We start from the raw sequence: 15739 nt of genomic DNA on the forward strand, positions 1-15739 counted from the left end.
AGTGTTAGGAATAGATCTAGCATCCCCACCATCACGAATGCCACGCCCATTTGTTTCCGTGTTTTGAGGAGTTACAGAGGGTGCAGATCTAGGTGTAGATCTAGATGAAGCACTGGCACTAGAGCTTTCAGGGGGTCAAACTGCAGTACTGTTTGCTGCAGATCACACACAAAGCCTCTAAATCTGCCGCAAATCAATTATTTTCAAGAAAATGTCAAATCTAACTCTTTGAAATATCAAATTATGGGTAAAAAGAGGGGGCGTGTAACCCCCTCCAGATTTTCTTTTATCCCAGTGGGGCAGGCTCCCCTGGAACCCCCGAATGGTCCAAAGCATGTCTATCTCAATTAAAAACAATCAAATATTTCAAAAACTATTAATTTGCGACGGAAATGAAGTTGATATTCGTCTTCAGCGCATCAGCGCATCAATATTTAGTAGTAGATGGACAACTGGTAGCTAAGTATGAGACGGGAGGGGGGGGGGGGGGGGTAAAAAAATACCTAAAACTTGAACTATATTTCTCCGAATGGTTTCCGTTCTTGAGATTTGTTGGTTATTTGCGAATGGAGCGGCCCACGCGCGCCCATGTGTGTCCGTGTGTGAGAGAGAGAGAGAGAGCACATATTGTATATATATGCGAATGGAGCGGCCCACGCGCACGCGTGCGCAAGAGAGAGAGAGAGACATGGTTGGTGATTTTTTTCATTTTTTAAATAAAAATTTAAAAAATCGATTTTTTTTATTTAAATCAGATTTTTAAAATTTAAATCGGATTTTAAAAAAATGTCGACACAGTTTGGGATTTTTGGTGGCTAAAAGTAAGTTCTTTTAGTGCAAAATGCATTGTCTTTATTTTAACTAATAATTAATTTAAGCAACTGCAATTTTAGAAAGCCTTAATCTGCTATATCAGTGAATTATGGCTACAGACAAAAAATGAAGAAAATGTCAGTCTAAAAGGAAGGGGTGGGGGGTGGGGTAATTATGCATAGATAAACTTGCATTTTATTATGTACAGTGTGTGTGTGCGCGCGCGCACGCTTGTGTGTTTGTCTAAAAAGAAAAAGAAAATGCTAATTTCAATTATGAAAAAAAAGTACATCGAATACAGTATTATTACTACTTACAGTGACAGGGGGGAAAGCAGACTTTTAAGCATGATTATTTTAGTCTACTAAACCTTATATCTGTTTTATAAAACCAAGGAAAGGAATTCTGAATGTTTAAAGATGTAAAAACAGTTCATTTTTTAAAAAGTGATTTAAATCACTGAGTTTTATTTTTAAAATCAAGTTGATTTAAATTTTAAAAAATAAACTGATTTAAATCGACCTGATTTATATATTAATGTACTAAACCTTATATATCTGTTTAATAAAACCAAGGAAAGGAATTCTGACTGTTTAAATATGTAAAAACGGAATACATTTTTTTGAAAAGTGATTTAAATCACTGATTTTTATTTAAAAAATCAAGTTGATTCAACTAAAAAAAATCAACTGATTTAAATCAACCCAGCTCTGATTTCAATTATGAAAAAAAAGTAAATTGAATACTGTATTATTTTACAGTGAAAGGGGGGAAAACAGACTTTTAAGCATGATTATATTAGTCTACTAAACCTTATATCTGTTTTATGAAACCAAGGAAAGGAATTCTGAATGTTGAAATGTGTAAAAACTGAATAAAAATAAGTTTAAAAAAAAGTGATTTAACCCTTTGAGCCCTAGCCCCCTGGGTGAACTTTTTCCCTCTGCCTGGGCTCCTGAGCCCGATTCAGAAAAAATTAGGTATGGCACCATAGGAAGGCTGTCATAACAAAATCAGTCAAAAAAGGGAAAAAACAGACACATATATGATAAAGGAAAAACTAACCTGTATTTTAACGCCAATATTCTGACTTGGTATGCCAGTCTTTCCAGCAGGTTGATCCTTTTTTTATGCAGAGATGTCGGTTACAATATCCACATTTCACATTTGATTTGACAGCTTTCACAGGGCAGTCCTTATATGGAACAGCTGGGTTTTCTTTCCTAAACTTTTGGTGTTTGTAGGAACAGACTGCACACAGATGGTTTCCTGTATCATCCACTCCAATCTCAGGAAAGTGCAGGCCAACATTCTGGAGTCGAAGCGGCAGCTCCTGTCCTTCGATTTCGCGTGGTCTTTGTACTGCGGCAGTGCGGTACTCACCAACCAAAGCAAGGCAGTATTCGTTCAAAAAATTCCGTAGTGTGTACTTCTTTGCCTTCTCTGGATCCACATTTTGAAATAAAACATAGGCATTGTAGACTGCCCACATGACAAATTTCATAAAAAGTCTCCTGGGCCAACGATAATGTCGACGGGTTTTGTTCAGACGGGCCATCTGATCATTCTTATCCGTCCCTCCCATGAACGAGTTATAGTCTTTCACCAACTGAGGCATTACAACATTTTCCTGCGTCCCATCCTTATTTCTTCTCCGTGCATGTTGAAACAGTGTTGGGTCGTGGCAGGTGGAAAGAAAGTTGATTGGACGTCTGTCCATCCACACCATTGCCACTAAGCTGCCCTGACAAACAAACTCATAATCACCCCTCTTATTCATTTTTTTGCGAATGAGGGTCTTTGGGTAGTGTTTCCTGTTCGTCATTGCAGTCCCTACAGCAAAGGTGTTCTGTTCTCTCAACAAATATTTGAACAGATCAACAGAATTATAGTATCTATCCATTGTTAGAATATGCTTTTTGTTCTCACACTCTCCGGCAAGTAGCAATCTGTATACAATGTTTCCAACAACACCTAGTCCGTCCACAGCCTGCTCCTCCCTGCCAGTGTAAATTTCGCTGCTCAGAATGTAGCCAGTGTCCCCCTCACACAGAATAAAGGATTTTATTCCAAATTTTATAGGTTTGTCTTTGATGTACTGCTTGATAGCCAAGCGGTTTTTTGTCGGTATCATTCCCTCATCTAAGCTCAAGAACTGTTTGGGTTTGTAGTGGTGCTTGAATTTCTCCAAAAGTGTACTGAGGAAAGGTCTGACTTTATAAATTTTGTCATTTTTATTTAGCTCTGGGTCCCTTTCATCTACTATGTGCAAAAAAGTCCACAGTGTGAGAAACCGATCCCTTGTCAACACTTTCCTGAAACCAGGGGTTTCCGATAAAAAATTCACACCGTCCGACTCCCAGTATTCTCGGTATGAGTTTTTCACCACAGTGATTTCCATCTGAAGTCTTAACTGCGAGAAAAGTTTTCATTTCTGCTTCTTTAGTGGGTTCACCTTTGTAATACGACTTAGCATAATAGTTATCTGGAAACTCTTCATTGGTTTGCTCTGCTCTGCGGTGTGTCATGACAGTGAGGTTAGCCCAAAAAGCATCGTCTAAAAATATGTCCACATAGTCTTTTGGTGTGGAATCCTTCTTCACATTTGGTGGGAGATTTTTAGGACCACAACCCCTATCATCGAATGTAGTGTCTACTGGTGTCCATTGTGCACTCCACCCATCAGGAATAGAAGTGTTAGGAATAGATCTAGCATCCCCACCATCACGAATGCCACGCCCATTTGTTTCCGTGTTTTGAGGAGTTACAGAGGGTGCAGATCTAGGTGTAGATCTAGATGAAGCACTGGCACTAGAGCTTGGTTCATCAATATCATCATCCGAAACATCTTCTAGGTCACTCTCAGGATAATCTATGTCATTTGCATCATCTAACTCATCAGTATCCAACAAAGAATTGATCACCTGTGTAATATTGAACAGCTGTGTGCGTTTGCGTTTGACTCCGGAAGGCCCGGGTTGAGGCTCGCTATCGTCGCTCCTTTTCATGTTGAATTTATCCTCTCAAAACAACAACAAAAACACGTTCAATGCCGGCTACAGGGGGCAGACATTTTGAATGAATTACTCTGCACTAAAATTAACCCAAGGCTTGTGATTGGTCGAAAATTACTGCCTTTTTCCATCCCATAATTCATACTACCCTCTCTCATCCCGCTTTATCGGGGACTCGGCAAGAAGGAAAATATGCGCGTCACCGGTTTATCGGGGACTCGGTCTCAAGGGGTTAAACAAAACTTGTTTTATCAGACAACACCGATTTTATTACTTTTGCACTCTCCTGCAGCGTACACTTTTCTTTTATCTCCTCTCTAATACTGTCTTCTAAATTATTTTTCTCATCTTTCAAATTAACACACTGTTCTTCAAATTTATTTGCATGGGCCTCAGTCCTTTTTATCTGCTCTGTTATAAAGTGTCCAGAATATTCTACAACTTTCTGAGGGGCCCTAAATGCAGATTCTAAAAGCTTTTGTGGATCTTTCCTCCTTCGCTTAATATCTTTAAATTTATTTTCTGTGTCAGAAATCTTGCGCTTCAGTGAAGACCTGTTGCAGCTAGAAAATCCAAGAAAACTGTCCACTTTTTCGATCAACAAATCCACGCACCGTTCATCATTATGACAATTCTTGTATGGAGCAGCCTTTCAGCTCATGACTGCGGACGACGCCCTTTGAGCAGTTTAATTTCTGGTAGCGCTCGGACCTACATGGAATATCGCCGACGGTCGTAGAATCCAGGAGTTTGGTCACTTCGTCTTCAGTTGCGTACTTGGCGAGGAGTACACCAGAGGACAGCTTCTGGACATTCGTTGGAATGTATCCCAGAACCTGTCGTTGTGCATCTCTCGTCTTGAACAGATTCAGATCAGTGATCTTCTACGCGAGCCGAGACTTCTTTATAATGTTGGGAGCTGGGGAAGGGACTTTCTTTGTTTTTGATTCCATATGAATTTTATGGTTGATTCGACTCGGGGGCTCCCCGCCGCCACGGGGCCCAACAAGGGGACACATTGCTCGGATGACCAGAGCTGTGCCATGGCTACCCTGGAGCTATTCTCTCCCCAAGAAAGTACAAGACCCTCCCGTCAAGATTGACCCAAGGCTTGAAGGGTTTCAGCTCTGAACTGATTGAGTGGCATGGGCTGTGCCACCCTCCCGCGTAAGAGGTAGACCTGGGCTAAAGAGGTGTGTTGGCGGGGGACAGTCTGTAGACTGATCTCACCTCAACCGCTAGGTACCCGGTTTCCATCCGCACGGGTCGCACCTCACGGTCAACGAGGCGCCCACTCTGTGGGATGGGTTACCCCTCTTTTTTCTGCACATGAGGTCAGCGGTGGGAAAAAAAGATAGAAGGAGAAAGAAAGAAGGAAGGAGAAGAGGAAGATACACCAAAGTAGGTGTCGCATCCGGGTCCCAGAGGGTTGGGGTCCATGTGCGAAACCAAGTCTTTGAAGGGGTTGCACCTCCTGCAGACGAAGCAGTGGGTCTATTTATATCCCCCCCGACCCACTGGGCAGGCCCCAAAACAGCTGACACTGAAAAAAATGTAAAATTCCTAAACGTAGAAACACCACATGTGTCCAACAAAAATTTAAAAAACCCAAAAACGCCAAGACCAACAGAAGGAGGACATAGAGCTCTCTCTCCACTCATCCTCTCCAAAATCTCTCTTATCATCTTCACCCCCAACACCATCTTTACCTTCATCCTCACCCACATCCTCATCCTCACCACGCTCATCTTCATCCCCACCGCCAACTACATCTTCTTCTTCACCACCATCATCACCTCCATCCCATCGCTTTTCATCCAATAAAGCCCCTCCACCCACTCCCCCTCCTCTACCCGCATCTGGGACTCCGGTCCTCCTCCCCCTCCACACTCTCCTGCAAAAAAAGCTGCGGTCCACCTTGACCGCAGCCAAACAAAACAAAGACAGCGGTCGCCAACGACCCAAAAAAAATGTACCGAACCCATGCCCTCAAAAAAAAAAAAAAATGGCAGTTCTTCAGTGGAACATTCGCGGTTTGCATGCAAACCAGGCAGAACTCTCCTATCTTTTGACCTCAACACACCCCAAATGTTATCTGTCTACAAGAAACTAAATTGCCAACACCCACATTCACATAAAAAAACTATTGAACTTACAACCAAATGTACACCGACCACCAAATCGCCTCTGGGGGCAACTTCATTTTAATAAATAACCAAACACTACACAGACAAATACAATTAAACACTACACTTCAGGCAGTTGCGGTCAGGGTCACCCTACACTATCCTATAACTATCTGTTCAATATACATCCCTCCAAATTATCCTCTATCTTTAAGAGAACTAATAAACTTCAGACAACAGCTCCCACAACCCTTCTTCATGTTGGGAGATTATGCCCATAGCCCTCTTTGGGGAAATGAACCAACTGACACTAAAGGTAAAATCATAGATTTCTTAACGGAAACTAATACTAGTATTTTTAACGACAATTCCCCAACATTTCAAAATTCAAATAACTTAAATTTTCATCCATAGATGTAACCCTATGTGATCCATATCTAATTCCAGACTTTCAGTGGTCGGTCCTGGACGACCCACACGGATCGGACCACTTCCCCATCAACCCATCATCTGTACATTTTTGTCTGTTGCACAAGTGTGTGCGACAACCAGATTTCTATTTGTTTAGGGAGAAAATTCCTGTTAAAAAACAAGCTCGTTTCCTGGTCGTAATCTTCGACAATAAGCTTTCTTTCCTGCCGCACTTGAAAGACCTAAAGACGACGTGTCAGAGTGCTCTCAACGCCTTAAAAGTATTATTCAATCCCGAATGGGGAAGAGATATGCTGAAATACTTCTTCAACTTTACCGTTCCCTTGTCCGTTCCAGGCTGGACTATGCCAGTCCTGTTTACGGATCAACTAGAAAGTCTTACCTTAAAATTTTAGACCCTGTTCAGAACCAAGACCTTCGCCTTGCCCTAGGCGCTTTCTGTACTTCACCTGTAGAAAGTTTACAGGCAGAAGCTCTTGAACCATCTTTAGAACTTAGAAGGAAAAAACTGTCTTTGCAGTACGCTTTGAAACTTAACTCAGTACCCCAAAACCCAGCCCACAAATGTGTCTTTGGCCTTTCCGAAGATCTAAAAACTCTGTCCTTCTCAGGAAATAAAGTAAGCCCTTTCGGAATAAGAATCCAGAACGATCTTCAAGACATTGATTTTTCTAAAGACATAATCGAGCCCTTTGCCATGTCCAGCATACCTCCATGACATTTAACCAAACCAAACATAGATACTAGTCTTGAAAAACACAGCAAAAAGTCTACAGACAAAACTACATGTGTTAACTCATACAAACAGCTAATAAATAGATACCCTGAAGCAGAGAAACTCTGTACAGACGGATCCAAAAATGACTCCTCAGTAGGAGCTGCTGCCCTTTCATCGCCACACAGCTTAAGCTTAAGGAAACTCCACCCAGAAGCCTAGGTCTACACTGAAATCTTTAGAGCGCTCTGACACCTCCGACAACAGAATTTTAAAATTAAACTGCGTTTTCTACATCAGTCTGGAAAAACTATTACAATAGCTTGGCTTCCAAGCCATGTAGGCATTGATGGCAACAAAGCCGTTGACCAATTTGCCAAAGAATCTCTAAAACTGCCTGAAAACAAAAATAGTAAAATCCCTTTCTCTGACATGGAACCGAAAGTAAAAGAACACTTCACATCTTCCTGGTCCCAAATTTGGAATCAACAAATACACAGCAAACTCCATTACATTCAACCGAAACTTGCGCCCTGGAAACCACTGTCTCTCCTACGAAGAGAAAAAGTAGTTGACACCAGATTAAAAATAGGACACACGCACATCACGCACAAACATTTACTCGAAGGAGAGGAAGCTCCTTTTTTGCGTGGCGTGCAACACAAATTTCACAGTTCGGCACATCCTAACAGAATGTGTCGAATTTAATGATGTGCGTAAGAAATATTTTAAATGTAAAGATATCAAAACCCTTTTTGACATTGTAGGAAATAGGACTATTTAACCCCTTCACTGCTGCCCACTTTGACTCCCCATATGCGGGAAAAATTTCCAGGAATCGCATGAAACCATAGGTGACTTCCCTTATTGGTCTTTGGTGCTCTTGAATGAAGTGAAAAGTATAACAAAGTATATATTTTCTTGAAGAGAAATGAATGGTCTTTCCAAGTAGACTATGTACAGGGGTATTATTGGAAGGAACAAGATTTTGGGAGGAGTAGAAGATTGCATAATATAGGAAAAAAATGTTTTCTTACCTTGCTCTAGTAGGCAAGACTGGAACTGGTATTCCACTTGTAGGGTAATCCATACAGAAATAATAACACACTACACTTATATGCACACACAATTCCACAGAAAAAATAAAGCACAGAGATATGTACACAACTATTTACAATCACTAGCGAAACTGGACTTCACTCCTAGTTCCGCCAGTAAAACCTCTCTGTGTGGTACTTCCTGAAGCACCCACTCAGACAGAGGCCTGGCTTACTCGGGCAGTCTGGGCAGTAATACCTAGTGTCTTTTTGCAAACCCTTCTTTGTGCAGACACGGCACCTCTTTTGGGGATTAACTTTTTTTTCAGTTGGGGGAAGAACTTCAATGAAGTGCCTGTCATAAAGTCGGACCGCATGATCATCGGTGACACTAGGGGTACTATCATCCCCAAAGATCTAGTCAGAAACAACATCTTTCTGGAAGTCAAGGAAACTTGACTTATTCCCTGCTTTTTCATATAGGATATGGGCATTGAGCATTGCCACTTGAACCATGCGCACGAACAACTTCTTGTACCACTTGAGGGTTTTTCGCGTGGCCTCATATGGCCGGAGAAGTTGATCATGGCGGTCTACGGAGCCCATGTTTACGTTGTATGACAACACAGAGGGTGGCTTCTCTGCGGTCCCTTGAGGCTCGTGGCATGTGGTCAACATGTATACCTCCCTCTTGTCGTGTTACTTTTGAGCAAGAAGGTGGCCACTGGCACAGCTTTCAGTAGCTCCCTTCTCAACATGAAGCGCTCTGAGCAGAGGAGCGGTCCTGTTTTTTCGCATGGTGCCACAAGCTGATGTTTGTTGGCTGTGGAGAAAGGAAAATAGGTCCACAGAAGTGTACCAGTTGTCCACAAAGAGTTTATATCCCTTGTTCAGCAGAGGGAGCTTGAGGTAGACAACCTCTTTGTGGCACACTCGTCTGGCAGCATTTCATCAATGGCCTCAGTGCTCTCGTCCTTTCCTGCATAGATGCGAAAACGGTATGTGTAACCACTGCCGTCACACAAAAGAAATGATTTAATTCCGAACCTAGCCCTTTTCAGCGGTATATATTGCTTGAACAAAAGCCGACCTTTCCACAGCATAAGTGACTCATCAATGGCAACGTTCTGGTCTGGAACGTAAACATGTTGGAACCTTTCGAAGAGATGGTTCAGAACAGGTCTGATCTTGTACAACCTGTCCCTGAGAGGAGGGAGGGCAGAGGCAGTCGTAAAGGTCCTTTTTCCTTTTGTTGTATGTTTGCTCGGCTCGGCGGCCGCACCCGCTTCCGCGAGCAGAGACTTTTTAATAACGTTGGGAGTTGGGGAAGGGTTTTTTGTAGTTGAAGAATCCATGTGAGTTTTTTTGGTGGTTCAACTCCGGGACTCCCCGCCCGCCATCGAGCCCAACAAGGGGACACATTGCTCGGATGACCAGAGCTGTGCCAGGGCTACCCCGGAGCTGTACTCTCCACGAGAGTGCATAAAACCCTCCCGTCAAGATTGACCCAGGGCTTGATGTTGTTTCAACTCCCAACCGATTGAGTGGCATGGGCCGTGCCACCCTCCCGTCTAAGAGGAAAACCTGGGCCAAAGAGGTGTGTTGGTGAGGGACAGTCCGTAAACTGATCTCACCTCAACCGCCAGGTGCCCGGTTTCCCTCCGCACGGGTCGCACCTCACGGTCAACAAGGCGCCCACTCTGTGGGATGGGTGACCTCTCTTTTTACTGCACTTGAGGTCAGCGGTGGAAGAAAAGATAGAAGAAGAAAGAAAGAAGGAAGGAGAAGAGGACGATACACCAAAGTGAGTGTTGCACACGGATCCTAGAGGGTTGGGGTCCGTGAGTGACACTCCGCCTTTGAGGGGGTTGCACCTTCTGCAGACAAAGCAGTGGGTCTATTTATATCCCCCCGACCCACTTTCTCACATAAAATTACTTTCCTATATCTTATTTATCTGTGTCCGCAGGTCTTCAACTGAACCTTTCTCAAACAATTCTGTTAATTCTGCTTTAGAAGAACAAACACCACCTTGAGCAATAATATTGTCACGGATCGAAGCTTTCACTTGCACTCACTTTGTTTCTTTCTCTTCTCTGACTTGTCTGTTTTTAGCAAGCTTTGCCTTCCTCCTCCTTTGAACTTCTATCTCTGCATGTTTATATGTTTAAATCTGAGAAAATAGCCTTTCAGAGCAGCCTGCAACAAAATCTCCCTTCTGTTTTTTTCTGATTGCTTTTTGAACCACACAGATGTTCTATTGTGTTTCCACATGCTAAGAGTGGATCTGTGGTGGAGAGAACAATTTCGTCTTCTAGCCATGTTATTATCAAGGTCACCAAACAAACGCTCTCCAACCAAATTGGTGAGAGGACAAGCTTTAAGAATGTGCATGACCTGCTCAGGAATTTCAAAGAAAACACCATCTTTAAGGAAATCTTTCAACTGTCGCTTCAGATCAATACTACTGGACAAGCATAAATGTATGAAAGCCTGGCGGCACAAAGAATTTTTATCACAATCTAATGAACTGACAAAAGCTGATAAAGCATTGCCTTCTTGAAAAAAATTCAAGGAATTGTTTGTGAGGTGTGTTACTCAGCTCACCATCAACACTGTGACCACAGAAGTCCAGAAATTCGTCCATGGCCTGGACATGGTGGAAATTCTCCATAACGTGTGGTGCTGTTCATAAGCTTCCAATATGGGAGAGAAAATACAGAATTAAAAGTTGCAATAGCTGCAACAAAAGACATGAGGGTTTTGTCCTTCACATCAATTCGAATGCTCTTCAGCTTTTGATTTAGAGTGGGAGTTGACACACACTTAGACAAAAAATCTTTTATATCTTCTTCATGGTAAATAACAGCAGAGGCATTTTCAAATACATTGTTAAATCTATTACTTCTGAAACTAGTAAACTTTGAGGATTTGTTTTTTATTTCGAGAATGCAAGCCAATCCTGTCAGCAACCACTTTTCTCATCTCCTCGTGGACCAAGAACCTCAGCACACATTCTGATAATGAGGCAGGCAGCAGGCTTTGTGTTGGAGGAGATGGAGGCAAACTCTTCACTTTGGTCACAGCCTAACTTACCAACCGTTGACTCAACTTCTTTTAAAGCCTTTTCTAGAGCGGACACTAGTCCCAACAAAAATGAGCATTGCAATATAAAAAATGTGTGCTGGTGTTCCAGTTCCAGTCTTCACAATTTCACTCTCAATTCCAGTACTGTTGTTGGAGTTGGACTTTACTTCAGAAATTTCTTGCAAAATATCAATAGCTTTCTCTATAAGGGTATCTGCATCATCTGTTGCTACTTCTTGAAAACCTAAACTTAAAACTTTTCCATTTAAATCTAAATAAATGTGGTTCTCCATAAAATGTTTCTTTTGCCAAGAGGTTCCATCACTGCCAAAAATGTAAAAAAATTTGACTTCTGAATTTCATCCCCAATCTGCGCCTTTGCAACATAATGACCCTCATCTGCCATGTTAAGAGAAGATTGTGTACATGGTAAATCCTCACTAATAAATTTTCTGCCAAACATGTTGTTAGCAACAATTTCAATAACTTTACTGCAATTCTTAGCAGCAACATTTGCCTCTCCTTGAAGCTGCAAAACAGTTAACCTGACAACTGAGATGTGTTAGAGTATACAGAGTTGGCAACAGAAGGTGAGAGGAGGGAATAAAGGCGTGAGACGTGAGAGAAATTTTATGTAAAGAGCAGGCGCACGACCTGTATTTTATCATCTGATTCTTGGCTCAGCAAGTGTGAGCTTTTTAAAGGGGTTCGACTACTCCCTCACAGTGCTCCACAATTTCTTTCATGGAGCAGCCTTTCAGCTCATGGCTGCAGACGACGCTCTTCGAGTGGTTAAATTTCTGGTAGTGCTCGGACTTACTTGGAATACCGCCGAAGGTCATGGTATCCAGGAATTTGGTCACTTCGTCCTCAGTTGCGCTCTTGACAAGGAGTGCACCACTGGAAACTACTGTACACATGTGAGGATGTATCCCAGAACTTTCCGTAGTGCATCTCCTGTCTTAAAGAGTTCAGATTGGTAATCTTTCTCTGTGCGTCTTTTGAACTGGAGATGGCCACGTACGGTTGCCTTGGAAGCTCCTTGGGAGGAAGGAGGCATCGGTAAAGGTCCTTTTACCATATTTAGAATTTTTGCTCGGCTCGGCGGCCGCATCCGCTTCCGCGAGCCGAGACTTCTTATTAACGTTGGGAGCTGGGGAAGTGTCTTTTGTGTACCACAAGTGATTTTTTAAAAGTGATTATAATAAAGTTTTATTTACTGTACCAGAAAGAGCTATTGAAAACATGAATATCAGTCTTTACAGAATCAAAATCGGACAACAATTTAAAAAATGACAGGCATTTGAAATTTTCCCGACTTTTTTGTCATTTTTTTGTCCTCGAAAATCTGCTGTTGAGTGTACAAGTACATGCTTTTTAATGCATTTTGTTACAGTCAAAGATAATGTTAATGCACAGAGAAAGTGCTATGATAATCTACAGGTTACTTTTGTTTCTGCTGGGGCACAAAGATGCCCAATAAAGCTTACAAATCACCACTTTTCAATCGTTGTAAAGAACAAAACAGCATTCTGAAGGACTCATATTCGACACATTTCTTAACCCTAGTAAACACAACTTTAAGACTTTGTTGCTAGCAGTGCAGTAAGCTAGCTTAATTTTTTTCACAAGTCTGGGACTCATAATTTATGAGATATGTGACAACAAACTTTGACAATCAGTAAATTTTGCACGTCGGTAAAAAAAAATAGGATTGGCGACAAAAATTTCAGAAATTATCCCATAAAATCTAAACTATTGATGATATAAAGCTAAAAGGTTCAATATTCAGGTAATTTTACATGCTGAGTTAAAAAATGAGGTAAAATTTGAGCTAGAGATGTATCTTCTCACTGAAAATGAGAAGAATTTGACATATATATGTATACTAAATATCATTCAAAAGTTATACTATTCATGGTACACATGTATTAACTCAGGCAATATCGTTTGAAAATACAATTTTATGGTACATCTTTTCAACAACACCACACAAGTTCTATTTCATTTAACTTCTAAACAGACATGCACAATATTATAATCTCAATAACATACAATAAACCTCCAAATATACCTCATTTTCATTTAAAACAATCATATGCCATGATTATACAGTACAGACAAAAGGAATAGAAATTCGAATCTCTGTCAATACTTAGCTTCAGGAAATCACACTACAAAAGATTTTTATGATTCATGCCCTGTAACAAAACCCAATTAATCAACAAGACTGAGTAAACGAGTGTACAGATAGTATTTCCTGATACTTGGACACTTTCACCTCTACAAAATTTCCTGTACCGCAGTTGAGCTTGTAAACATTCCAAAGTATTAGGCCTTTTTATCAACTCCATCAACTCCTCTTTAGTTTCACACACACCTCCACAACTAATCACAGCATCAAGAACAGCACTGCGCCTCTCAGCATCTTGTACAGCTTTTTCATCTTTTTTTCTTTTGTTTTCTGCTATCCGCTGCTTCACTTTTGCAAGCACTTCTTTCCGTTCATCTCTGCTTTTTTTTTGGTAGTACTGGGGCACTTTTTATTGCTTTGGCAATTAACTTTGTTCTGACATTTTTTACTTTTTCTTCCTAGCCATTTAGCTGTCCCTTTTTGTGTTTCCACATACTGAGAGTACTTCTTAGATGAAGAGAGGCGTTGCGTCTCTTGCTCATGTCAAAGTCTAAGTCCCCAAACATCCGTTCACCAGTCAAGTTTGTCAGTGGACACGAATCCAAAATCTTTTTCAATTCAGTACTGATCTGGCCACCATATACACCGCCCTCCAAAAAGTCTGACTACTGACCTCTTAGAAAAATCAAACGCTGGCTAGCAATGTTCTGAATACATGCTCTGACCCTCTCACAATCAAGTCCACTAGACTGTAGGTACTGGTGGACAAAATTAAAGGACGAACTGAAGTCGTCAAAGACACACTGAGGAGAAAAAACATGATCAAAGTCTTCTGAAGTCCATGACAGCAATGTTTTCTCCATTCGCTTCACATACTGAAAGGAAACTGACCATATGGTTTTGAGCTGGTCATCAGTTTCCAATACGGTTCAGCAAAAAGCTCATGGAAAAAGGACAGTGCTGTGACAAACTCCAGAATCCTCTGATCTTTCGAATCTAAAAGGATACTCTCTAGCTTTAGGTTTGAATGAGAAACGTGGTCTGAAAGAAACATTTGTATATCTTCTTCAATGTGACATAACAAGGCACTGGTATTCTGAAAAAGGTTGTTAAACCTATTGCTCCGAAAGCTGGAGAAAAGGGATTTCTTTCCTGACCCAGACAAAAACGCCAACCACTCTTCCCTACACCCACTCTTCTCATCTGGCCGTGGACCCAAAACCTCTGCTGTGAGTCTGATCACACGATTCGTTGCAGTCTCTGATGAAGACTGAAAAGTACTGTACTTAGAACTAGCATCACGACCTAACGAGTCACAAGATGTAGGCCTATCTTCTCACTGAAAATGAGAAGAATTTGACATATATACATGGATACTAAAGATCATTCAAAAGTTATACTATTCATGGTACACATGTGTTAACTCAGGCAATAACGTTTAAAAATACAAATGATTCCTTTGATGTAAGGAACCTTGTTCATTTTAATGAGTTTCAAAAGACAAAATGGGGACTCTTTCTTCTTTCACCAAGTTGGGCTTTTAGATTGATTTTAATGTCAAATTAAATAAAGAGGGTGCTTTTTTTCTTTCATCAGGTTTGATCAAGTCTGATGTTTAATTTGAATCTGGTATCCTTATCAAGGAAAAGGTTGCTGTGCAAGTCTTTTTAGTCATTTGTTCTTAAGATCTTGTATAATTTTTTTGATGAATAAATTAATTCTTTAGTAGTGGTCAGTGTCTGAAATAAGGACTAGGAAAAAAAGATTTGTTTTGTGTTATGAATGAGAACTTGGGTGTGAATGTGTGTGTGTGTGTAAAGGTTTAAGTTGTAATGGACTTTCTGTGATTGAGAAATCAATACAAAACTGGTGTCTATTTACACTGGGTCTATGTGTTCACAGAAATTTTTTGTGAATAATAAATAAAGTACGCTTCTTTGAACTAATGCCTATTATTTGCCTTGTTCTATCTATTTTATTGCCATCATTGATCATAATGATATGAACTCTTTGTTGGTGTTTTTGCATGAGGTTAGTTTAAATGTCACACTTGTCAATCCAGGCATATATTAAGGGGATCCACTGGTCAGATCAGTAAAAAATTTTGAAAAAAATATCAGTTTTCGGATTTTGGAGTATCTTAATAGATATCAATATCAAGGATCCATCTTTAGAAGCCTAATTCCTTATCAAACTTAGAAATAGCTGGAAAATGCATTTGAGAAAGGTAGCAATGTAGGAAAATCTTCACCAAAAATTATCTCTCTTTGCAGTTTTCTCAGAATTGTTGATCTGACCAGGTTGCAACACTATATTGAGTAGATCTCAGAAAGTTACTGTCAGAATTGTTTCACATTTGCACACAATCTTTTATGCACATT

The 15739-nt window shown here is 40.8% G+C and overlaps 1 protein-coding gene across 1 annotated transcript; it reads right to left on the reverse strand.

Moving 5' to 3' along the window:
- Window positions 1-1885: 1885 nt before the first annotated feature.
- On the reverse strand, window positions 1886-3214 carry LOC101852093 (piggyBac transposable element-derived protein 4-like). Its single transcript, XM_005097726.1, has one exon. It carries the CDS (start codon window positions 3212-3214, stop codon window positions 1886-1888), a length of 1329 nt encoding a protein of 442 aa, XP_005097783.1.
- Between the last annotated feature and the right edge of the window lie 12525 nt (window positions 3215-15739).

Source organism: Aplysia californica, unplaced genomic scaffold (genome assembly GCF_000002075.1).
Source record: "Aplysia californica isolate F4 #8 unplaced genomic scaffold, AplCal3.0 scaffold00162, whole genome shotgun sequence".
In the NCBI taxonomy this organism is placed as follows: Eukaryota; Metazoa; Mollusca; class Gastropoda; order Aplysiida; family Aplysiidae; genus Aplysia; species Aplysia californica.

What these genes read in the sequence shown, in the direction of transcription:
- LOC101852093 (XM_005097726.1), bottom strand. Translation starts at nt 3,214, where the DNA reads ATGGAAATCACTGTGGTGAAAAACTCATACCGAGAATACTGGGAGTCG.